At 31.9% G+C, this 25,463-nt stretch overlaps 1 protein-coding gene across 9 annotated transcripts in view; it reads right to left on the reverse strand.

Moving 5' to 3' along the window:
- Window positions 1–2,905: 2,905 nt before the first annotated feature.
- The window catches only part of LOC130446094 (CLIP-associating protein), a 41,369-nt gene continuing 18,811 nt past the window's right edge, over window positions 2,906–25,463 (reverse strand). For 5 of the 9 annotated variants that reach the window (XM_056782149.1, XM_056782154.1, XM_056782152.1 and 2 more), the window contains 11 exons: window positions 21,381–21,467; window positions 21,033–21,313; window positions 18,595–18,729; window positions 15,706–15,765; window positions 15,053–15,463; window positions 12,294–12,726; window positions 12,026–12,241; window positions 8,332–8,479; window positions 8,092–8,269; window positions 6,848–7,051; window positions 2,906–6,795 (listed from right to left, as the gene is read on the reverse strand). In XM_056782149.1, coding sequence (XP_056638127.1) covers window positions 6,598–6,795; window positions 6,848–7,051; window positions 8,092–8,269; window positions 8,332–8,479; window positions 12,026–12,241; window positions 12,294–12,726; window positions 15,053–15,463; window positions 15,706–15,765; window positions 18,595–18,729; window positions 21,033–21,313; window positions 21,381–21,467 — 2,351 coding nt within the window. In that variant the 3' untranslated portion in view covers window positions 2,906–6,597. The remainder of the gene's footprint in view (window positions 6,796–6,847; window positions 7,052–8,091; window positions 8,270–8,331; window positions 8,480–12,025; window positions 12,242–12,293; window positions 12,727–15,052; window positions 15,464–15,705; window positions 15,766–18,594; window positions 18,730–21,032; window positions 21,314–21,380; window positions 21,468–25,463) is intronic. The other 4 variants (XM_056782155.1, XM_056782157.1, XM_056782153.1 and 1 more) reach the window with 2 other exon arrangements.

The raw sequence follows: 25,463 nt of genomic DNA on the forward strand, positions 1-25,463 counted from the left end.
TATAATCGAAAACAATTAGGTCTGCAATCGAAACGTTTATAATTTGACAAGTATGACAGGAGTCAAAAACAGCGTTATACTATTTTATAAAAAAAGAAGAAGCTAACTGTATAATCATCTGAAGAAAACAGCTGATCTACGTCAAAATGGTGGCCGTGGGATAAACAATCGATCTTTTCCGTATGTACATTTATCTGCTTTTTGATTTTTCCAATAGTAAGACTTGTTTTGTATTGTTTCTTCATTCTATGGTGTTAAAAGTATTCCGTAGATACTTTTTAGATCTGTTTCAGTGAAACTAAAACAACATAGTCGAAAAATAAACGACAAAACCACGTAAACGAGAAAAAAATTCGCAATTCTTTGAGTAGCAAGTATTTAAAAAGCCATTTCGCATTAAAAACGGAAATAATAAGGTCCAAAATCCAATAAAAAACGTCACAAACCATACAGAACGTTACGGCAAAAGCATTTGTTTACCCCACAGCGGCCAGTTCTAAATGGACATCAACTGATGTTGATAATTCGTTATATTTTATGTTTCTCTCTTTCTAAAGTTGGCAAAACAACAAATAAAGTTTATAAATCGCTCGGTCTAGTTTTAATACGTCTGTAATCGAAACGTTTATAATTTGACAAGTATGACAGGAGTCAAAAATAGCGTTATGGTGAGAATACCGTGTCCCGCTTTCCAAAGATGCCTAAATGATATTATAAGCAATAAGTGGAGACATCCTTAGTAGTAAAAAGATCGTTTCAACTTGTTCACAAGAATTATATAATTCAAAATAATAAAATATCCCCGACGATTGATGTTGATATCTTTGAAATTATATGAAGACCACTCTGTATAGTTTGACGTAACACGAAACTAGAGAAATTAGATCTGGCAACACTGCATTTTTAATACAACTGTCTCAAGGTTATGTGGAAATGCTACGCGCATGTCTGCAGCCACTAATCGTACATAACCCGACAGTGAGAATTGTCAAAAGTGTATATTTGTAAATTTTTTTATCAAAAAAATTACATTTATTGATTAATTTTAAGTAATTGAAAAAATCTAATTGGTCGTAACTTTCCGCATTGTACGTAGAGGTGTTTTAGTAACTTTCTGCATCATCGCGAATTCGATTGAAGTCGCTTTTCAGTACGCTCGCGCCGTTATTAATTTCATAAGGGAATAGAGCCCGTTATTGCGCAACCCAAGGCAATTTTCTGGGTAGAATCCCGAGAGGCACCTAAAACGTTGCATAATTATTTAATTATTGAGTATAATCTAGCAGCCCGAGCGCTCTCGCCTCCAAACTTTTATCCCCTTCGTCGGGATCTAGTGTACAGGATAGAAAAGGGTTATTACTGTATTTAATATTGTTTTTCTTTCAAAACATAAACGTGAATACGCAGTTATCGTATAATATAAGCGAAACGAGGTTTTTTTAACAAAAAAGTCTACATCAAATCAAACGTAGACAAATATCATTAGCAAATTATAGTTAATGGGATTTGTAGAATTCTTCCGATATTTAACATCGTACCAAACAAGTAGGAAATACTAATAAGGGTCTAAAGTACTTCCTAAGAGATTTCAAGTGGTAACCATCAAAGCACTATTAAAAATCTGAAGTGTAAACATCCCTTTTCGACTAATCCCATATGACAAAATTAATATTTAAAATAAATGTATTTTCACAACATGTTTACTATACTACTACAAATAAAATGTACTGTCTGACGTAATAATAATAATAATACACTGAGAAAACAACTTAACAGTGAAAATAAAATATTTCATACTTCCTTACGTAGATATATACATATTTAATTGTAGTCTACGTATAAAAAACTTTTCTCGTGTTTTATTTTACGTCATTTCCTCGGAAGAATTTTTATTTTATTCATTAAATAAGAAAAATTGGTCGAATGTTGCTGTACAATTAATCTGTCGAGTGACTTGGTAAAAAGAAGCCGACACGCTGTCAACTGTCACCATCTTGATTTGAAATTGCAGTATTTCGTTATATCCACAGATTATTAAATTATAGATTTTATTTTTAAGAAATTAACGTTATTATAACAAATATATTATGAAAATTATTTTGTGTTATTCATTTCACTCAATACGGATACACAGATTGGATTAGGGTCACATTTCTATATGAAAAAAGTAGGTGAAAATTTTGATGTTTTGTCTAAAATTATTTTTCCTTCATTGATACTAGTTCGTTTTCATATATATTGTATTATCTTAAATTGATTTATTCATTTTTTACTGCAATTTATTAATTAGTTATCAGTAAATAAATATTTTCCTATTTGAAATTAACAATAAAATCTCTCGATCTAAATAGATGATAACATTAAACATACTCTGTTGAAGATTATGACATTCTTATTTATTTTGATTTAACTCTAAAAAACAATTTAGCATAAACTTGTAGCGGCTATTGTGATTTAACTGTATGTCCATTATCCTTTTGAATAATTTTTCTCAAAAACCATTTTAAATATGATTACCTATAGATATATATTATAAACAATATAGAGTAGTTCAAATGTACCATTTTTCTAAGGATCATTGTAAATTAATTATTGACACTAATTTGTGATTTAGCTGTCTTTTCAAATAAGTTTTCTCAAAAACTGTGTTAGATCTGATAGTTAATAAATATGTATAGAAATTAATAATTTGGAGTTGTTCAAATGTACCATTTTGTAAATTATGGCTTTAAATGCAGATAGATATTTTAATCTTTATTAAACTCACTCATGTTCTTTGATATTTTTCGATTGTTCATTGAGGTTTTTTGAAATTCGTTATTTAGCTGTTGTTTATTGTCTTTTTACATAATTTTTCTCAAAAACGATAATTGATTTATTCATTTATGACATGGGGTTACGGGAAATGAATAAAACTCGTTGAAATTGTTACATTATTTATTAATTACATAAAAGGATAGTCATTAATGAGAAGATGCAAAAATTAACATTCATGGAGAATCTATTTAGAGATTACAGATACTAATATCTAACGATAAAATATATGTACAACTCTTTCAATGATGTCTCGTTTAATAATAATACATCGTTTCTTTTTTGGCATATTAAATATATCATTTCACAAAAGCTTGATTTTTAAATTCATATATAGAAAAAAGTGAAAGAAACCTCATACTGTAGATAAACAATTTATCGAAAACATTAAAACTTCCATCGCAACAAGTTAGATTCACGTAAACTTCTCTTGATAACAATATTTTCAAAACATCAAGTATAAACAACAAGAGATTCCATTATTTTTTGACCAACAAAGTAGATTTAAACAAATAATAATAAAATAAAGTATAAATATCAATTCTATAAAACTAAAATGTATTTATTTTATAAGTAGACTAAAATATAGACAATGTGGGCCCAAAGCAGAAGCCTATTATGTCTAAAATGGTATAAGTTAGAACAATGATGAAAAGTATTTAGATTATACAAAGTAAAACTAATGCATTAGAAACAATTTTATTGAAGCGAATAGGTTTTTAGTTTTGCAGGTATAAAATACAAAACTAACAAAAAGAGGATTCGGAAAGTATATAAAAAGATGACATCTACGATGAAGATTAATTCGATAGGTATATAAAAATGAGAAAAGGAACAAAATGATGTCAAAAATTAATGGAATAACAAAATTAGATCATAAAAATGAATTTTTCAACTTAATGTCGTTCAATGAAGACGCATACAAAATCTTATCAACTATATAACATCAAAATCCGATATATACACATTTTATAAAACTAAAAAAAATCACATAATGTTGTAAACTGGTTGAAAGTCTAAGAAATTGTAAGACTAGAGATGTATCGTTCTAGACATCATTCAAGACTAAAATTTATACAAAAAGCTGTTCATGGTTGATCGATAAACACAGAATTAAACATTATGTAAAACAATTTAACTCTGTTGAGTTGAAATTAATAATATTTCATGGATTTCACTCAAAAAATCAGACGAAAACAGTTTAAAACAGTATGTACAACATTAAAAACGTAAAATGTATGCTCGGGTATTTAAACAAACTCAATTCTCATTGAAATCTCTAAAACAACCTCATAAACATTATCCCAATTGTATGAACACACCGAAAAGGAATGGTAATAGCAACTTTAAGGAAGCGGAAATAACAAATTTACAGTAAACTGAACCCCCTGGTTATTCAAAACCGACAAAATAGATCCACCCTCAAGCACTATGAAGAAAAAACAATCAAATTAATCAACAAGATTCAGTTGAATTGAACTAGTCTTTAGATTGGTTAATGGTAGTTCAAATGTACCATTTTTGTAACTTGTAAAAAATTTGGAACAAAATACTATTTTGTAGATATTTTGACTTAAATAAAACACAATTTCTCAAATTATGAGACTCAGATTAATTGAATTAAGTCTTTATTCGATGAAACCAAACGTATGTATGGTTTTATAATGTTTAATATGCAGTAGTTCAAATTTAATCAAGGCTCATTGTGAACTACAAAGATTTTAAAAGAAAATTTTAATCAAATGTACCATTATTAATTGAGAGTAAAACTGAACTCTAACTTTTAGTTACATAAATGTGGATTTTTGAACCTAATAAAACCAAATTACTCAATTTAGAGACCCAGTGGAATTGAACTCAAATCTTGATTCAATTAAACTGATTGCACGTATGCTTTATTAATAATGTGGGGTAGTTCAAATATACCATTCTTATAACTAAGCATCTTTGTGACTCAAGATTTTAAAATAAAATTTCAACACGATGGAGTGAATAATATTTGAAAACAAAATAAAATACTGTCTTTTGAGCATTTTGATCTTAATAAATTCGAATTACTCAACTTAGACACCCAGTAGAATTCAACTCAAGTCTTATTTAATTTTACAAAATGTATGTGTGCTTTATTGATGTGCAGTAGTTCAAATGTGCCCAAATTAAGGTTCATTGTAACCTAGAAAGATTATAAAAGAAAATTTATTTGGAAAAAAGTGAAACCCAACTTTTACTTACATAAATGTAAAAATTTTGAACCTAATTATACCAAATTACACAATTTAGAAACCCAGTTTTTATTCAATTTTACCAAATATATGTATGCTTTATTAATAATAGTAGTAGTAGGAGTAGTTCAAATGTACCATTTTAGATATTTCCAATTTTATATCCACATATCTAATCAGTCTATCAGTATAGTTTTGGAAAATGAATTTAAAAAAGCTGTTTGGAAGGAAATGTCCTGCATTATCCTGTCTTGAACAAAAAGTTACTGTTAGAAAGTAAGATAGACACTTTGTAGGTACCAACTTCAACATGAGTAATAAAATTTCAACACATCATCAATAAATTTTGGAGTAGTTCAAATGTACCGTTTTCAACAAAATGGAGCATTGAAATGTAAATATTTAAATAAAAACGTGGAATGGAAACTGGGATGATAAAAAAAGGAAATGTCCTGCATTATTGGAAATTATAAAGTGCTAGGGGACTTAAGAGGGTTCGTTTAGACATTTCTAGATGTCATTATCAATATTTCATGATGAAAATTGTTTATACTTCTATTTTATCAAAAAAAAAAAATGATCACGATAAAATATAACATATAGAAAAAATACGGTGTACAACCCTACTCGAAATGTTTTACGACATATACTGTTCTAAAGGGAAGGCACGACATAATATACCCCCTCAAAAAATTAATAATCACATCCCAATCAAACAGATAATAATTAATAGAAAATAATTAAAAATAATTTGTTAATTGTAACAAATAATTAGTCCATAATTAAATTAATGTTTTTTTTTCTTGGATAGTGGTCGTTATAATTAATTTTCAAAATATATATAAAACGAAAAACCTCCATTACAACAATATTGTAAGTTTCAATTATTTTATCCACACTGATAACGAAATATTAAATTTTTTAGGTATAGTTTGCTTTTATGAACATTAATTCTTTTCGAATGCTAACCAGCTTGTTTGTCCGATGTATACGTGTACCTAGAGCTAGCAAAAGCTGCAAAGTGATGTATATAAATTGAATTTAATAAAAAAATAACGAAGTTACATCATATTTATAACCGTGTGGGGCAAAACAATTGTCACAGCGGGAAGTTTTTCATGAAACATCTGCTAACTACATCCAATATTAAACCTATGGAAAATAATATATAAAAAATAATTGTTATGGCATGGGCATAATTCGGTCAATAATAAATACAACGAGAAAACGAGGAAAATGAAATGGAAAGATTGGATTTGAACGTATACAAAAAAAAATGAAGAAATAGTAGTTCTTTTAGCTTTTATGTATTCCGATACTTCGATACGAATCACTAAAATAGAGAATCCATCCAAAATAGCCAACGGAAAAGATTAAAGAAGCGATGAATGAGCGAAAAGAGATCCTGGTAACATTCATACAGGGAAAGCTCCAATAATAGTAATCGAATAAGTTAGTCGGTGTGATCTTTTGTTATAAAAAAAAATTATTACATAAAATAAGGGATTAGTCAATGGAAGATAACTCGTTATGTCTCTTTTATTTTTGTTGACTGTAAGGGTTAGCTACCGTTGTTCTTGGTAGTACTAGAAACGGAATTATGTTCTGATCTATCGATGTACAATCTCAACAATTTGATTTTGCTTCCCGATAAATGTGTGATGTACGAAGAAAGTCTCTGTTCTCCCACAGCCTTATGTAAAGCGACCATACAAAATATCGAACTCTTCCTAACGGGACTCTCGGTGTGATCAGTGCCCTACGAAAAGAAATAAATATAATTTACCTTTATTTAATAAAAGTATACTTACCTTAATGAGTCCCGGCATTATTTTCGACAAGTGTTCATCGGCCACTTCGTTCGGATGAGCCTCAACTAACTTGGCTAACATTTTTATGGCACCCAATAATGGAGGATAATGACTAGTACTGATTATTGGTGCTACAGTTTCGACGATCTTCTCAAAAGGACCTACCGTCATCGCCGCAGCTGTTAATTCGGCTTCTTTCATAACCTAAAAACCGAAAAGCTTTGAGATACACTGTATTATACATCACCACTTCGATTATTAAACCCCTTGTCACCTACGGAGCCATCTTATGGCGGAGAAAATTGAAAACTAAAGTGTAACAACTGGAGTCTCCCATAATTAGGACACTTAAAATCCCACTTTGGACTAAATGATTCAATTCGAAACCATGAAGACACCATATAGGTTGAGTATCCTCAACGGTTTGGTTTAACCAGAGACCGATGTCTTTTGAGAAGACAGAGAACATGACTCTAGGTTGAATGTCTTGGTCCTCAAGTGATTTTTTTCACTTGGACAATATGCCACTGTCTTCCAAGACGAAGTATTCGCTATCATGGAATGTAGAGCTGCCGTAATAGCTGAAACGGTGTACTTCGGACCTAAAATTCACTTTTGGTGCAGCTATTACATATCTAAGTAGTCTATTCGTACGACAAACTCTCCAAAGTTGAATAGAAGCACCAAACATGGGTAAACGTAAGGTACGTCATAGATGGACCTTCTGCCTTCGTTATCAATTGAGTGTTTCACACAAACAACCACGAATTTTGACTGGACATTGTAGAAAAGAGCCCTGCAGTTTGCCCAATGACGTCAAGAGGTTCAATTTTTTGTAAATTTTGAGGTTATGCCATAAAACGAACAAAAAACAAACAATTTCAAACATTTCTTCCTCCAATTCCAAATTGTTTTATAGTTTATGACATTTTAAGTAAGAAAAATAGATTTTTGAACATTTTGTACTAGAAAAAAACTCATACATTAAGTTTGCTTGTAAATTTTGAGGTTAATGTCATAAAACGACCAAAAAATTTATGGTTATGTTAAAACAAACAATTTCAAACATTTTTTTCCTAAAATTTCAAATTGTTTCAGAGTTTTAAACATTTTTTTATCGTCAAATTTCATTTTAAACAACTTCCCGAAAAAAATCGTTACAAATTAGTCCACGACATGGACCGTGAAGTCGGTCCTGGTAGATTCATCAAGAATTTTGGAAAACTCGTATTATTTCGACTCACCTCCCTTTTTTCATCATTATGAGCCTCGAGCACCTTCATAGTAATCAATTCGATGAAATTGTTCCAGCAATCTTTCAAATCCTCCGTCTGGAACACGGTTCTGAGCGTCTGGAGCGCAGTCACTTGTATCATCGTATCCTTTTCGTTCAAAGCATTTATCAGAATCCTCAATATTTTCCTATCGAAAATCAACCGTTAAAAAAAAATCATATTTTTCCGCTAAAATTTCCTACAACTCACTTAAAATTCTTCTTTATATATTCGGTTTGGCCGTTTTTAATAAGGTCGTGCAATTGAGACAACATCTTACACTTTTCCTCATTCGGTATAGGAGAACAACAATTTTGTATTATATCCGATATGATCTGCTCCGCATCTTTTATTTCACCTAAAAAATCAACCACAAAAATAAAAAAAACAAAAACCAGAAAAATCAATTGATCAGCCTCGAGTCGTTTTTCCTTTCGAAAACTATGGAGAACGGTACTATAGGAGCATCGCTTAAAAAGAACTTGTACAAACCAACAGATTAGAAAAAAACTGAACAAACCAACAGATTAGAAAAAACTGAACAAACCAACAGATTAGAAAAAACTGAACAAACCAACAGATTAGAAAAAACTGAACAAACCAACAGATCAGAAAAAATCGAACAAACCAACAGATTAGAAAAAACTGTACAAATCAACAGATTAGAAAAAACTGAACAAACCAACAGATTAGAAAAAACTGTACAAATCAACAGATTAGAAAAAACTGAACAAACCAACAGATTAGAAAAAACTGAACAAACCAACGGATTAGGAAAAACCGAACAAACCAACAGATTAGAAAAAACTCTACAAATCAACAGATTAGAAAAAACTGAACAAACCAACAGATTAGGAAAAACCGAACAAACCAACAGATTAGAAAAAACTGAACAAACCAACGGATTAGGAAAAACCGAACAAACCAACAGATTAGAAAAAACTACAAATCAACAGATTAGAAAAAACTGAACAAACCAACAGATTAGAAAAAACTGAACAAACCAACGGATTAGGAAAAACTCTACAAATCAACAGATTAGAAAAAACTGAACAAACCAACAGATTAGAAAAAACTGAACAAACCAACAGATTAGAAAAAACTGTACAAATCAACAGATTAAAAAAACTGAACAAACCAACAGATTAGAAAAAACTGTACAAACCAACAGATTAGAAAAAAACTGAACAAACCAACAGATTAAAAAAAACTGTAGAAATCAACAGATTAGAAAAACTAAACAAACCAACAGATTAGAAAAAAAACTGTACTGATCAACAGCTCGGAAAAGACAAATAAACAAATCAACAGATTAGAAAAAATTTAACAAACCAACAGATTATTTAAAAAAATGAAGAAATCAACAATTCAGATAAAAACTGTACAAAACAACAGATTAGAAGAAAAAAATCGTACAAATCAACAGATTAGAAAAAACTGAACAAATCAACAGATTATAAAAGCTGAACAAACCAACAGACTATAAAAAAAACTGTACAAATGAACAGATTAGAATTGAACAAATAAATAGCTCAAAAGAAACTGTACAAAATAGCAAATTTGAAAAAAAAAAAATAAACAAACCAACAGCTTGGAAAAAACTGAACAAACCAACAGCTCGGAAAAACAACTAAATAAACCAAAAGGTTATGAAAAAATTACAAATCAACAGATTAGAAAAAACTGAACAACTAGTTCGAAAAAAAAAAATAAACATACATAGATTAGAAAAAACTGAGCAAATCAACAGCTCGGAAAAAACTGAACAAATCAACAGCTCGGAAAAGATAAATAAATCAACAGATTAGAAAAAACTGAACAAACCAAAAGATTAGAAAAAACTGTACAAACCAACAGATTAGAAAAAACTGAACAAACCAACAGATTAGAAAAAATTGAACAAACCAACAGATTAGAAAAAATTGAACAAACCAACAGATTAGAAAAAATTGAACAAACCAACAGATTAGAAAAAACTGTACAAATCAACAGATTAGAAAAAACTGAACAAACCAACAGATTAGAAAAAATTGAACAAACCAACAGATTAGAAAAAAACTGTACTGATCAACAGCTCGGAAAAGACAAATAAACAAATCAACAGATTAGAAAAAACTGAACAAACCAACAGATTAGAAAAAAACTGTACTGATCAACAGCTCGGAAAAGACAAATAAACAAATCAACAGATTAGAAAAAACTGAACAAACCAACAGATTAGAAAAAAACTGTACTGATCAACAGTTCGGAAAAGACAAATAAACAAATCAACAGATTAGAAAAAACTGAACAAACCAACAGATTAGAAAAAACTGAACAAACCAACAGATCAGAAAAAATCGAACAAACCAACAATTAGAAAAAAACTGTACTGATCAACAGCTCGGAAAAGACAAATAAACAAATCAACAGATTAGAAAAAACTGAACAAACCAACAGATTAGAAAAAACTGAACAAACCAACAGATTAGAAAAAACTGAACAAACCAACAGATTAGAAAAAAACTGTACTGATCAACAGCTCGGAAAAGACAAATAAACAAATCAACAGATTAGAAAAAAACTGAACAAACCAACAGATCAGAAAAAATTGAACAAACCAACAATTAGAAAAAAACTGTACTGATCAACAGCTCGGAAAAGACAAATAAACAAATCAACAGATTAGAAAAAACTGAACAAACCAACAGATTAGAAAAAAACTGTACTGATCAACAGTTCGGAAAAGACAAATAAACAAATCAACAGATTAGAAAAAACTGAACAAACCAACAGATTAGAAAAAACTGAACAAACCAACAGATCAGAAAAAATCGAACAAACCAACAATTAGAAAAAAACTGTACTGATCAACAGCTCGGAAAAGACAAATAAACAAATCAACAGATTAGAAAAAACTGAACAAACCAACAGATTAGAAAAAAACTGTACTGATCAACAGCTCGGAAAAGACAAATAAACAAATCAACAGATTAGAAAAAACTGAACAAACCAACAGATTAGAAAAAACTGAACAAACCAACAGATCAGAAAAAACTGAACAAACCAACAGATTAGAAAAAAACTGTACTGATCAACAGCTCGGAAAAGACAAATAAACAAATCAACAGATTAGAAAAAACTGAACAAACCAACAGATTAGAAAAAACTGAACAAATCAACAGATTAGAAAAAATCGAACAAACCAACAGATTAGAAAAAAACTGTACTGATCAACAGCTCGGAAAAGACAAATAAATCAACAGATTAGAAAAAACCAAACAAACCAACAGATTAGAAAAAAACTGTACTGATCAACAGTTCGGAGAAAAGTGAACAAGATTCAATAGGTGTTACAGGTGCAATGTCAACCTGCCTCACCACACCCTTAGAGGCGCTCCTTTTCACCTTATAGTAAAGAAAGGTGCATTTGGCGACGCCCACCGGCTAATCCAGACAGTAAAATTAAAGGCACGTCACCAGAAAGTACTAGAACTGATCAAGCTAGAGAGCAGCGACAAAACAATCGACCGAATGCACAGAACGATTGATGAAAATGTCAAATTCGAAGAGGACCGTCAATCAAGAGTCGATAAAAATCTTCTTCGGTCTCGAAATGTATATCTACGGTACACTGATTGGTTCGAAGATAACGCGACGAGCTGGATTGGACGAAAAAAGCGAGGACCATCGCTCGTATCGCGGGATTGCGAGGCGCCAGATGCAGCTACCGGGGGTATATCGATGAGGAAACGGAGGATTTCGACAAAAAAGGGGCGGCGACTTCGTATTTCGGAGTAGAGTAAATCACCGAAGAATTACTGGAGAGGAACGACCCAAAAGATTCGTGAACATACCAACAAAGAAGATGATGACCAGGAACGACAAACTGCCGATTCAACGACGACGATGATCGAATACGTACCCAAGCTTCTAAAACTGTTGGTGTCCGTTTCGCCGTTAACCGCCGAATACGGCAAAGACCTCGAACCGGATCTAATAGCAAAATTTGGTCTAATCGACAATTCCTCCATTTGTTCTTCCAATAATCTTTCGTCTCTGGCGACGTCATTTCCCGCCGACATCTGCGATATACCGGAATCTTGCGAGGTCGTATCTCTGTCTCTATCCAATTTGGAACCTACGAAACTCAATTAGAATAGAGCCTTCGCTATTCGCTTCGATGTTCTTACTTATCGCTTCGAAACTGTAATTTTGAATTTCGGCGGTGGTTCTCCTCAATCTCCTGTGGAATTCCTCTTGGTCCAAGCCGTCTCTCAAAGGCGAAACGCCCGGCGAAAGGGGCTTGGGACTTGCTATCGCCATCGGACTTCCCGGTTCGCTGCCCGTCGAACTTTTCCTCATATGGCTGTGGACTACGTTCGAAGCCAAGTCCTGTTGTTCTTTGGGCAATTCGGCCAATAGCATCGTTACTTGCGGTGTGTTGCAGTTCCATAAAGCTACGATACATTGTTTGGCGGCGTGTCGCGTTTCTGCTGATTTGGTATCTTGAGCGTACGTGATGATTTTTTGGAGAGCTTGACTCGCCGGTGATTGGGAAATGTATTGGGCGTTATCTGGATCGTTACATAACGAAGAGAGGGTGTTCAAAACGACATTCTTCACCTGGAAATATGGAGAGAATCGTACAAAATTGTCAAAAATATAGATTTGAGAATGTTTTCAATTGTTAAAAGAAGAAGCACAAGGGGAAAGTTCGGAAAAATTCAACGGTTATATATGAATGAACCTAAAAGGCTATAAAGTGTCATTTTTAATCTCTAAAATGCTGTAAAGTAGTTTTATGATCCTTAAAAGGCTAGAAAGTTGGGTAAACATTCTCTAAAAGGTTAGAAAGTGTCATTTTTAATCTCTAAAATGCTGTAAAGTAGTTTTATGATCCTTAAAAGGCTAGAAAGTTAGGTAAACATTCTCTAAAAGGTTAGAAAGTGTCATTTTTAATCTCTAAAATGCTGTAAAGTAGCTTTATGATCCTTAAAAGGCTAGAAAGTTAGGTAAACATTCTCTAAAAGGTTAGAAAGTGTCATTTTTAATCTCTAAAATGCTGTAAAGTAGCTTTTTGATCCCCTGAAAGGCTAGAAAGTGAGGTAAACATTCTCTAAAAGGTTAGAAAGTGTCATTTTTAATCTCTAAAATGCTGTAAAGTAGCTTTATGATCCCCTGAAAGGCTAGAAAGTGAGGTAAACATTCTCTAAAAGGTTAGAAAGTGTCATTTTTAATCTCTAAAATGCTGTAAAGTAGCTTTATGATCCTTAAAAGGCTAGAAAGTTAGGTAAACATTCTCTAAAAGGTTAGAAAGTGTCATTTTTAATCTCTAAAATGCTGTAAAGTAGCTTTATGATCCCCTGAAAGGCTAGAAAGTGAGGTAAACATTCTCTAAAAGGTTAGAAAGTGTCATTTTTAATCTCTAAAATGCTGTAAAGTAGCTTTATGATCCCCTGAAAGGCTAGAAAGTGAGGTAAACATTCTCTAAAAGGTTAGAAAGTGCCATTTTTAATCTCTAAAATGCTGTAAAGTAGCTTTATGATCCCCTGAAAGGCTAGAAAGTGAGGTAAACATTCTCTAAAAGGTTGGAAAGTGTCATTTTTAATCTCTAAAATGCTGTAAAGTAGCTTTATGATCCCCTGAAAGGCTAGAAAGTGAGGTAAACATTCTCTAAAAGGTTAGAAAGTGTCATTTTTAATCTCTAAAATGCTGTAAAGTAGCTTTATGATCCTTAAAAGGCTAGAAAGTTAGGTAAACATTCTCTAAAAGGTTAGAAAGTGTCATTTTTAATCTCTAAAATGCTGTAAAGTAGCTTTATGATCCCCTGAAAGGCTAGAAAGTGAGGTAAACATTCTCTAAAAGGTTAGAAAGTGTCATTTTTAATCTCTAAAATGCTGTAAAGTAGCTTTATGATCCCCTGAAAGGCTAGAAAGTGAGGTAAACATTCTCTAAAAGGTTAGAAAGTGCCATTTTTAATCTCTAAAATGCTGTAAAGTAGCTTTATGATCCCCTGAAAGGCTAGAAAGTGAGGTAAACATTCTCTAAAAGGTTGGAAAGTGTCATTTTTAATCTCTAAAATGCTGTAAAGTAGCTTTATGATCCCCTGAAAGGCTAGAAAGTGAGGTAAACATTCTCTAAAAGGTTAGAAAGTGCCATTTTTAATCTCTAAGAGGCTGTAAAGTAGCTTTATGATCCCTAAAAGGCTAGAAAGTTAGGTAAATATTCTCTAAAAGGTTAGAAAGTGTCATTTTTAATCTCTAAAAGGCTGTAAAGTAGCTTTACGGTGCACTGAAAGGCTAGAGAGTGAGGTAAACATTCTCTAAAAGGCTAAAAAGTACCAATACAATATATATATTTGGTAGAAAATTCAAAAATGATCTATGAATACACATAAAGTATCCTATGCTTCTTTAAAAGGCTAGAAAGTGTCATTATAATTCTCTAAAAGGCTGTAAAGTAGCTTTACGGTACACTGAAAGGCTAGAGAGTGAGGTAAACATTTTTTAAAAGGCTGGAAAGCAGATTTAGTCCTCCCTAAAAGGCTAAAAAGCAGACTTACTATTCTCTAAAAAACTAGAAAGTGTAATTACAATTCTCTAAAAGATTAGAAAGAAGCATTATGATTATTTAAAAGGCTAGAAAACAGATTTAGTATTCTCTTAAAGGCTTATAGTCATTATAATTCTTTAAAAGTAGCCTTGAGAGACACTCAAAGGCTGAAAAATAGGATAAACATTATCTTAAAGGCTAGAAAACAGGTTTAGTACTCCTTTAAAGGCTACAAAGTAGATTTAGCATACCATTAAAGGCTAGAAAGTAGCAATACGATAATTTGAAGGCTACAACGTTGAAAGGAAATGGAAAAAACGTAGAATATCATGTGTTATATAACAAATAGAGAATTACAGGAAAAATGATATTACGCTAAGATGGAAAATATACTGACCTTCGTATTTGGCGTTTGCGTGGCATCTATGAGAAACCTGTAAACGTTAGCTATCAACAATTTCCCGGGAAAACTGATTTTTATCAGATCCAAAGTGGACATCAACTTCCCCTGTATGGAACTTAAAGTTTCGGTTCCGATTTTAACGAACACCCTCTGCAGTAGTACGTACAACCAAAATTCCAATTCCGATTTGTAAGATCTAATTATTTCGTTTAGAGTATCGAGAAAAACGCTCAATCCCTTCGTGTGGGAATCCATAAACATCCTAGTGAATATTTCGGTCAGGTGCTTCAACTCTCCGGGGGTCAATGGTATTTCGGTACTGAGATAATATTGTAAAGACAACAGACCGTCTTTCCTTTCTTGCCAATTGGTGCTGGCGCACAGTGCTATTATTTGATTTATATCCTGGAAAAGAAAAAGAAAAAAATATATTAACCGACACGGTTTATTTGGTGGCTTGGCACGAAGAGCCTTCTTCTCCACCTAGGTGGGATCCGGAACAATGTTAATCGACTAAAAAGAGTGGCAGTTTAAATATTTTTAATGTTAATAGTTCGATATGGTAAAAGAAGAAGATTTGTAGCTTTAGCACTAGTACCATGCAAACGTAGATCTACTAAGCAAGCTAGATAATGAGTTTTACTCACTCGAGACGGTTCCCACAGATCTCTTGATAATCTTTGCTGTGAGCCACTCCACGAATACGACTTGACATAAAAATGATAAAATGAAACACACGATGAATTTAAAATGATATTGTGCTAAGCATATATATGAAATTAACCCCAAAAGTTGTTTAATATTGGATGTGTCAGGTTATAAAATTAACATTTTGTTGGTTGGTCCTTCGAGCCGTATACGGAAGGCTCGAAAGACCAGAATGTTGATGTAGAAGTTGTAAAATGTGTATTTAATATTCTAAAAATTTTCATTAATGATTTTTTTGTAATTAAACGACTTTTTGGGTTCAAAAAATACAAATAGATAATTTTTAGCTCTAAGCTATTGATGCTTATGAAAATATTTGTTTTTTCGGTTAATCAATGCACATTCGGTTAAAGTTACATTCCAATAAATGCTAAATTTATAGAGTGTGATTGTTGATAACTTTTTATAAGAAATCGAATTAAAATTTAATTTTTTTTTCTTGATATAAACTAAAAAAACAGTGAATTTTAAAAAAAATATACAAAAATAACAATTTTTTATAATTCTACAGCTTAAAACGATAAAACCTAACCTCTAATGTTAGAGAGAATTGAGAGTGAGGTTAGGTTTAAAATAAGTGGAGTTGAATTAGGTTTGCAATAAGAAGGGTTAGGTTAAGTTTAAAATGAGTAGGATTCGGTGCTATACATTGAAGTGGATAGTTTAGTGTTGTGAAAATCCCACAAGGATGCATGGCACTGCATTTTGGTATAAGCTCACGCCCCAACTTATAGGAAAAAAAAGGGTTTGAAATAAATAGGATTAGGTCAGATTTGCGATAAGTAGGATTAAGCTAGTTTTAAAATTAGTAGGATTAGGTTTGGTTCAAAATGGGTAGGATTAAGTTAGGTTTACAATAACTAGAGTTAGGTTAGGTCTAAAATAAGTAGGGTTATGTTTGGTTCAAAATAAGTAGGATTAGGTCAGATTTAAGATAAGTAGGATTAAGCTAATTTTAAAATAAGTAGGATTAAGCTAGTTTTAAAATAAGTAGGATTAGGTTAGGTTCAAAATAAGTAGGATTAGGTCAGATTCAAGATAAGTAGGATTAAGCTAGTTCTAAAATGAGTAGGATTAGGTTTGGTTCAAAATAAGTAAGATTAGGTCAGACTTAAGATAAGTAGGATTAAGCTAGTTCTAAAATGAGTAGGATTATGTTTGGTTCAAAATAAGTAGGATTAGGTCAGATTTAGGATAAGTAGGATTAAGCTAATTTTAAAATGAGTAGGATTAGGTTAGATCTAAAATAAGTAGGTTTAGGTTAGGTTCAAAATAAGTAAGATTAGGTCAGATTTAAGATAAGTAGGATTAAGCTAGTTCTAAAATGAGTAGGATTAGGTTTGGTTCAAAATAAGTAGGGTTAGGTCAGATTTAAGATAAGTAGGATTAAGCTAGTTTTAAAATTAGTAGGATTAGTTTTGGTTCAAAATGGGTAGGATTAAATTAGGTTTACAATAACTAGAGTTAGGTTAGGTCTAAAATAAGTAGGGTTATGTTTGGTTCAAAATAAGTAGGATTAGGTCAGATTTAAGATAAGTAGGATTAAGCTAATTTTAAAATAAGTAGGATTAAGCTAGTTTTAAAATAAGTAGGATTAGGTTAGGTTCAAAATAAGTAGGATTAGGTCAGATTCAAGATAAGTAGGATTAAGCTAGTTCTAAAATGAGTAGGATTAGGTTTGGTTCAAAATAAGTAGGATTAGGTCAGATTCAAGATAAGTAGGATTAAGCTAGTTCTAAAATGAGTAGGATTAGGTTTGGTTCAAAATAAGTAGGATTAGGTCAGATTTAAGATAAGTAGGATTAAGCTAGTTCTAAAATGAGTAGGATTATGTTTGGTTCAAAATAAGTAGGATTAGGTCAGATTTAGGATAAGTAGGATTAAGCTAATTTTAAAATGAGTAGGATTAGGTTAGGTCTAAAATAAGTAGGTTTGGGTTTGGTTCAAAATAAGTAAGATTAGGTCAGACTTAAGATAAGTAGGATTAAGCTAGTTCTAAAATGAGTAGGATTATGTTTGGTTCAAAATAAGTAGGATTAGGTCAGATTTAAGATAAGTAGGATTAAGCTAGTTCTAAAATGAGTAGGATTATGTTTGGTTCAAAATAAGTAGGATTAGGTTAGATTTAGGATAAGTAGGATTAAGCTAGTTTTAAAATTAGTAGGATTAGGTTTGGTTCAAAATAAGTAGGGTTAGGTCAGATTTAAGATAAGTAGGATTAAGCTAGTTTTAAAATTAGTAGGATTAGGTTTGGTTTGAAATAAGTTAGGTTTACAATAACTAGAGTTAGGTTAGGTCTAAAATAAGTAGGATTAGTTCAGATTTAAGATAAGTAGGATTAAGCAAGTCCTAAAATGAGTAGGATTAGGCCAGATTGAAGATAAGTAGGATTAAGTTAGATTTAAAATAAGTAGAATTAAGTAAAGTTAGTTTTTGTCGTACATAATTAAATGAATTTAAAAAAAATTTCATCGAAATCGATTTTCTAGAACCAAAAAAACCGCGAAACTAAAAATGATCCAACATACTGAACAAAATGATTATTTTCCATTATAAATAATAATATAAAGAGGTTAATTTATTCTTCTTTTTTTCGTCACTGAACCTATAAGACTAAGCAGCCAACAAATATTCTTTAATTTTCTAAGAAACCCACAATAATAATTTAGGACACGGGATTCTCTATTAAAAGTTGGACACGAAGAGGAAAGAAAAGGAATTTGTAAAAAAAAAGTGTACAGATTTAGTCGGAATTAAGGGGAAAAACGACGTCAGAATTTTATATTTAATGAAATAAATATTGTCCCTTCGATAAAAATCAAACTTACATCGCAAGGTCTTCTAAACGAATCAAAAGATCTCTCAGACCTCTCCGAACATACGCTAGATGTTTCCGATTCATCTGATTGATTATCCACCGATCTTATATTCTTTCTAGTGCCTCTATAGTGATCGGACGAATTCTGAAACGATAAATAACCACAAAATAATTCATTTATATAAACGCTAATGTTGCGGGATTGTGGCGATCGAACAGTTTTTATTAATACTCCTCCACGACGGGGACTCGTCCGAAAGCTTGGAACGCATACGATAAAGTTCGGCGTTCGATTGCCACGATCCCACAACGATAACGTTCCCGAACTAGTTAACGTAGCCATACCGATTCGCGTACACGTACATGTACGTTTTTTTTTTTTACTTACGAAAACGTCCGCCAGAGCATTTTCCGCTTCCCTGCTCTGTTGCAAAATAAGTAGGATTAGGTCAGATTTAGGATAAGTAGGATTAAGCTAATTTTAAAATGAGTAGGATTAGGTTAGGTCTAAAATAAGTAGGTTTGGGTTTGGTTTAAAATAAGTAAGATTAGGTCAGACTTAAGATAAGTAGGATTAAGCTAGTTCTAAAATGAGTAGGATTAGGTTTGGTTCAAAATAAGTAGGGTTAGGTCAGATTTAAGATAAGTAGGATTAAGCTAGTTTTAAAATGAGTAGGATTATGTTTGGTTTAAAATAAGTAGGATTAGGTCAGATTTAGGATAAGTAGGATTAAGCTAATTTTAAAATGAGTAGGATTAGGTTAGGTCTAAAATAAGTAGGTTTGGGTTTGGTTTAAAATAAGTAAGATTAGGTCAGACTTAAGATAAGTAGGATTAAGCTAGTTCTAAAATGAGTAGGATTAGGTTTGGTTCAAAATAAGTAAGATTAGGTCAGATTTAGGATAAGTAGGATTAAGCTAATTTTAAAATGAGTAGGATTAGGTTAGGTCTAAAATAAGTAGGTTTGGGTTTGGTTTAAAATAAGTAAGATTAGGTCAGACTTAAGATAAGTAGGATTAAGCTAGTTCTAAAATGAGTAGGATTAGGTTTGGTTTAAAATAAGTAGGATTAGGTCAGATTTAGGATAAGTAGGATTAAGCTAATTTTAAAATGAGTAGGATTAGGTTAGGTCTAAAATAAGTAGGTTTGGGTTTGGTTTAAAATAAGTAAGATTAGGTCAGACTTAAGATAAGTAGGATTAAGCTAGTTCTAAAATGAGTAGGATTAGGTTTGGTTCAAAATAAGTAAGATTAGGTCAGACTTAAGATAAGTAGGATTAAGCTAGTTCTAAAATGAGTAGGATTAGGTTTGGTTCAAAATAAGTAAGATTAGGTCAGACTTAAGATAAGTAGGATTAAGCTAGTTCTAAAATGAGTAGGATTAGGTTTGGTTCAAAATAAGTAAGATTAGGTCAGATTTAGGATAAGTAGGATTAAGCTAATTTTAAAATGAGTAGGATTAGGTTAGGTCTAAAATAAGTAGGTTTGGGTTTGGTTTAAAATAAGTAAGATTAGGTCAGACTTAAGATAAGTAGGATTAAGCTAGTTCTAAAATGAGTAGGATTAGGTTTGGTTTAAAATAAGTAGGATTAGGTCAGATTTAGGATAAGTAGGATTAAGCTAATTTTAAAATGAGTAGGATTAGGTTAGGTCTAAAATAAGTAGGTTTGGGTTTGGTTTAAAATAAGTAAGATTAGGTCAGACTTAAGATAAGTAGGATTAAGCTAGTTCTAAAATGAGTAGGATTAGGTTTGGTTCAAAATAAGTAAGATTAGGTCAGACTTAAGATAAGTAGGATTAAGCTAGTTCTAAAATGAGTAGGATTAGGTTTGGTTCAAAATAAGTAAGATTAGGTCAGACTTAAGATAAGTAGGATTAAGCTAGTTCTAAAATGAGTAGGATTATGTTTGGTTTAAAATAAGTAGGATTAGGTCAGATTTAGGATAAGTAGGATTAAGCTAATTTTAAAATGAGTAGGATTAGGTTAGGTCTAAAATAAGTAGGTTTAGGTTAGGTTCAAAATAAGTAAGATTAGGTCAGACTTAAGATAAGTAGGATTAAGCTAGTTCTAAAATGAGTAGGATTAGGTTTGGTTCAAAATAAGTAGGATTAGGTCAGATTTAGGATAAGTAGGATTAAGCTAAAATTTGGTGGACGCGCCGGGCACAAATTACCAATAATTGTTTTTTACAACCCATTTACAGTATGTTATGACCGTTTTTTGAGAACCAATTTTCAAATTTTCATCTAAATATATACAAAGTTACGTTTCGACTATAATTCCGGTACCCGATGACGAACGAAGTCAGTTATCCGAAAGCTTGGAACGCATACGATAAAGTTCGGCGTTCGATTGCCACGATCCCACAACGATAACGTTCCCGAACTAGTTAACGTAGCCATACCGATTCGCGTACACGTACATGTACTTTTTTTTTTTTTTACTTACGAAAACGTCCGCCAGAGCATTTTCCGCTTCCCTGCTCTGTTGCAATATTTTCTGCGCCAATACCGGTCTGGAAGCGGGACTCGGAGGCGGTCTGTCGCCGGCTCTCCTGAATCGATTCAAACTTCTATTCGGACTGGTTTCCCTCGACGTATCCCTGGAGCCTTGAGTCGATCTTGGTATGCCGGATGATAGTTTCCTCGGTCGGGGAGAGGATTCGTGATCGGTGACCCTGTGATACATGTACCCCAATCGGGAATTCGGGGAACCTGATCGACTGGTCGCTAAAAAAAATCAAAAAAAAAAAATGAGACAGTAAAATGACAGTTCGATGAGAATATAGATATTTACGTTGGGATTGTGAATTGCGGTTTCTGGTTCTGCTCATGCGTTCCGGAGACGAAGTCACCACCGGATCCGGTGCTCTTTTAGGCCTTGCTGTAATATCCGGAACAAAATATGTATGAAAAAGTCAATTATTCATCTAGAGGTACGTTCCACTTAACTACAGTTGAAATTTTGATTTTATTAACGTGAAGTTATGGTTGGAACGCACATTTTGAGCGTTGGATGCTCATAATATGGTAGTTTGATGGATACGGTTAACTGGACCATTAGAAATAGTATGGGAATCGAGTGGAACGTACCCAAAAACAGAAAAAAAGGAGAAACAAATTTTTTCAACAATAAAAAATTCAATTTTCATATTTTGTATTGAAATTTCAGTAGTTTTTGATGGAATATTGCAAAAAATTTTCATTTCGATATTTTTGGTTTACGTACCGAATGAAATTTACGTCCCCTTTTTGAATAGATTCGAAAATTGGATGATAACTGCATAAGCAAAATGCATCATTGATAAGAGGGTGGTTTAAAGGAAAAAAAAATATTTTTTGGGGTCTAAAAAATGTACCATAAGGTAGAAAAGCTGTTAAATTTTTCCATTAAACTCCCTCGGTAAGTCTCAACTTAAAATTTTGTATAGTTTATTATATATTTGTTTTCAATTTTCAATTCCAATTCAAAGTTTTAAAATTTGAAAATTTTTTTGATAAATCGTCGACGGAACCGTCCGAGCTAGTCCGGTCCTGCTGTTTGTTTACATTCTCCGACGAATCTGTCACTTGTCAAGTTACTTCCAGTAAACAAACCGCAGTACCGGACTGGCTTAAAAAGTCTACTCTGCCATTTGAAAATAAATTTTCAATACAAATGGCGTAATAAATTCAAGTTATATAACTCTCGCAGAAATTTCATATAAAAAGGGGGGCGATAATATAGAATTGATACAAATAAAGAAAAATGTGAACACGAAACAGTCTTTCATATATTTGGGGATAAAATGAAAAATATTCGAGAAATATAGTATAGGACACCCAGAATAGAATTTATATAATTAAAAAAAATCATTAAATGATCTATAACAAAATAATTTCATAATCAAAGTTTTAGAATTTGAAAAATTTTAGTTTTTCTGATAATTCGTCGACAAAACCATCCGAGCTAGACCGGAATAATTTCATAACCAAAGTTTCAGTTTCATTTCAGTTTTATCAATAATTTGTCGACGGGACCGTCCGAGCTAGTCCGGTCCTGCGGTTTGTTTACAATCTTGAGCGAACCAGTCAACATACGTCTAGTAAACGAACCGCAGTACCGGACTCGCTTAAAAGAAAACTGACAAATATTTTGAACCATTTAAAAATAATTTTTCAACACAAATGGCGTAAAATTTTGTAAAATTTCAAGTTTCTCTCTCGCAGCAACGTTATTTTTTATGTAAAAAGAAGTGGTACTAGAGAATTACAACAAATGAAGAAAAATGTATAAAAGTACGAGTTTTCCATATATTTCGGGATAAAATGAAAAATATTCGAGAATTATAGTATAGGTCACTCTGTATGGAATTCAAATCATTAAAAAAATCATTGAATGATCTATAACAAAATAATTTTATAACCAAAGTTTCAGTTTCATTTCAGTTTTATCAATAATTTGTCGACGGGACCGTCCGAGCTAGTCCGGTCCTGCGGTTTGTTTACAATCTTGAGCGAACCAGTCAACATACGTCTAGTAAACGAACCGCAGTACCGGACTCGCTTAAAAGAAAACTGACAAATATTTTGAACCATTTAAAAATAATTTTTCAACACAAATGGCGTAAAATTTTGTAAAATTTCAAGTTTCTCTCTCGCAGCAACGTTATTTTTTATGTAAAAAGAAGTGGTACTAGAGAATTACAACAAATGAAGAAAAATGTATAAAAGTACGAGTTTTCCATATATTTCGGGATAAAATGAAAAATATTCGAGAATTATAGTATAGGTCACTCTGTATGGAATTCAAATCATTAAAAAAATCATTGAATGATCTATAACAAAATAATTTTATAACCAAAGTTTCAGTTTCATTTCAGTTTTATCAATAATTTGTCGACGGGACCGTCCGAGCTAGTCCGGTCCTGCGGTTTGTTTACAATCTTGAGCGAACCAGTCAACATACGTCTAGTAAACGAACCGCAGTACCGGACTCGCTTAAAAGAAAACTGACAAATATTTTGAACCATTTAAAAATAATTTTTCAACACAAATGGCGTAAAATTTTGTAAAATTTCAAGTTTCTCTCTCGCAGCAACGTTATTTTTTATGTAAAAAGAAGTGGTACTAGAGAATTACAACAAATGAAGAAAAATGTATAAAAGTACGAGTTTTCCATATATTTCGGGATAAAATGAAAAATATTCGAGAATTATAGTATAGGTCACTCTGTATGGAATTCAAATCATTAAAAAAATCATTGAATGATCTATAACAAAATAATTTTATAACCAAAGTTTCAGTTTCATTTCAGTTTTATCAATAATTTGTCGACGGGACCGTCCGAGCTAGTCCGGTCCTGCGGTTTGTTTACATTCTTGAGCGAACCAGTCAACATACGTCTAGTAAACGAACCGCAGTACCGGACTCGCTTAAAAGAAAATTGACAAATATTTTGAACCATTTAAAAATAATTATTCAACACAAATGGCATAAAATTTTGTAAAATTTACAAGTTTCTCTCTCGCAGCAACGTTATTTTTTATGTAAAAAGAAGTGGTACTAGAGAATTACAACAAATGAAGAAAAATGTATAAAAGTACGAGTTTTCCATATATTTCGGGATAAAATGAAAAATATTCGAGAATTATAGTATAGGTCACTCTGTATGGAATTCAAATCATTAAAAAAATCATTGAATGATCTATAACAAAATAATTTCATAACCAAAGTTTCAGTTTTATCAGTAATTTGTCGACGGGACCGTCCGAGCTAGTCCGGTCCTGCGGTTTGTTTACAATCTTGAGCGGACCAGTCAACATACGTCTAGTAAACGAACCGCAGTACCGGACTCGCTTAAAAGAAAACTGACAAATATTTTGAACCATTTAAAAATAATTTTTCAACACAAATGGCGTAAAATTTTGTAAAATTTCAAGTTTCTCTCTCGCAGCAACGTTATTTTTTATGTAAAAAGAAGTGGTACTAGAGAATTACAACAAATGAAGAAAAATGTATAAAAGTACGAGTTTTCCATATATTTCGGGATAAAATGAAAAATATTCGAGAATTATAGTATAGGTCACTCTGTATGGAATTCAAATCATTAAAAAAATCATTGAATGATCTATAACAAAATAATTTTATAACCAAAGTTTCAGTTTCATTTCAGTTTTATCAATAATTTGTCGACGGGACCGTCCGAGCTAGTCCGGTCCTGCGGTTTGTTTACATTCTTGAGCGAACCAGTCAACATACGTCTAGTAAACGAACCGCAGTACCGGACTCGCTTAAAAGAAAACTGACAAATATTTTGAACCATTTAAAAATAATTTTTCAACACAAATGGCATAAAATTTTGTAAAATTTACAAGTTTCTCTCTCGCAGCAACGTTATTTTTTATGTACAAAGGGGTGGTACTAGAGAATTAGAACAAATGAAGAAAAATGTGTAAAAGTACGAGTTTTCCATATATTTGGGGAGAAAATGAAAAATATTCGAGAAATATAACATAGGTCACTCTGTATGGAATTCAAATTATTGAATGATCTATAACAAAATAATTTCATAACCAAAGTTTCAGTTTCATTTCAGTTTTATCAATAATTTGTCGACGGGACCGTCCGAGCTAGTCCGGTCCTGCGGTTTGTTTACATTCTTGAGCGAACCAGTCAACATACGTCTAGTAAACGAACCGCAGTACCGGACTCGCTTAAAAGAAAACTGACAAATATTTTGAACCATTTAAAAATAATTTTTCAACACAAATGGCATAAAATTTTGTAAAATTTACAAGTTTCTCTCTCGCAGCAACGTTATTTTTTATGTACAAAGGGGTGGTACTAGAGAATTAGAACAAATGAAGAAAAATGTGTAAAAGTACGAGTTTTCCATATA

This window comes from Diorhabda sublineata, chromosome 6 (assembly GCF_026230105.1).
Source record: "Diorhabda sublineata isolate icDioSubl1.1 chromosome 6, icDioSubl1.1, whole genome shotgun sequence".
In the NCBI taxonomy this organism is placed as follows: domain Eukaryota; kingdom Metazoa; phylum Arthropoda; class Insecta; order Coleoptera; family Chrysomelidae; genus Diorhabda; species Diorhabda sublineata.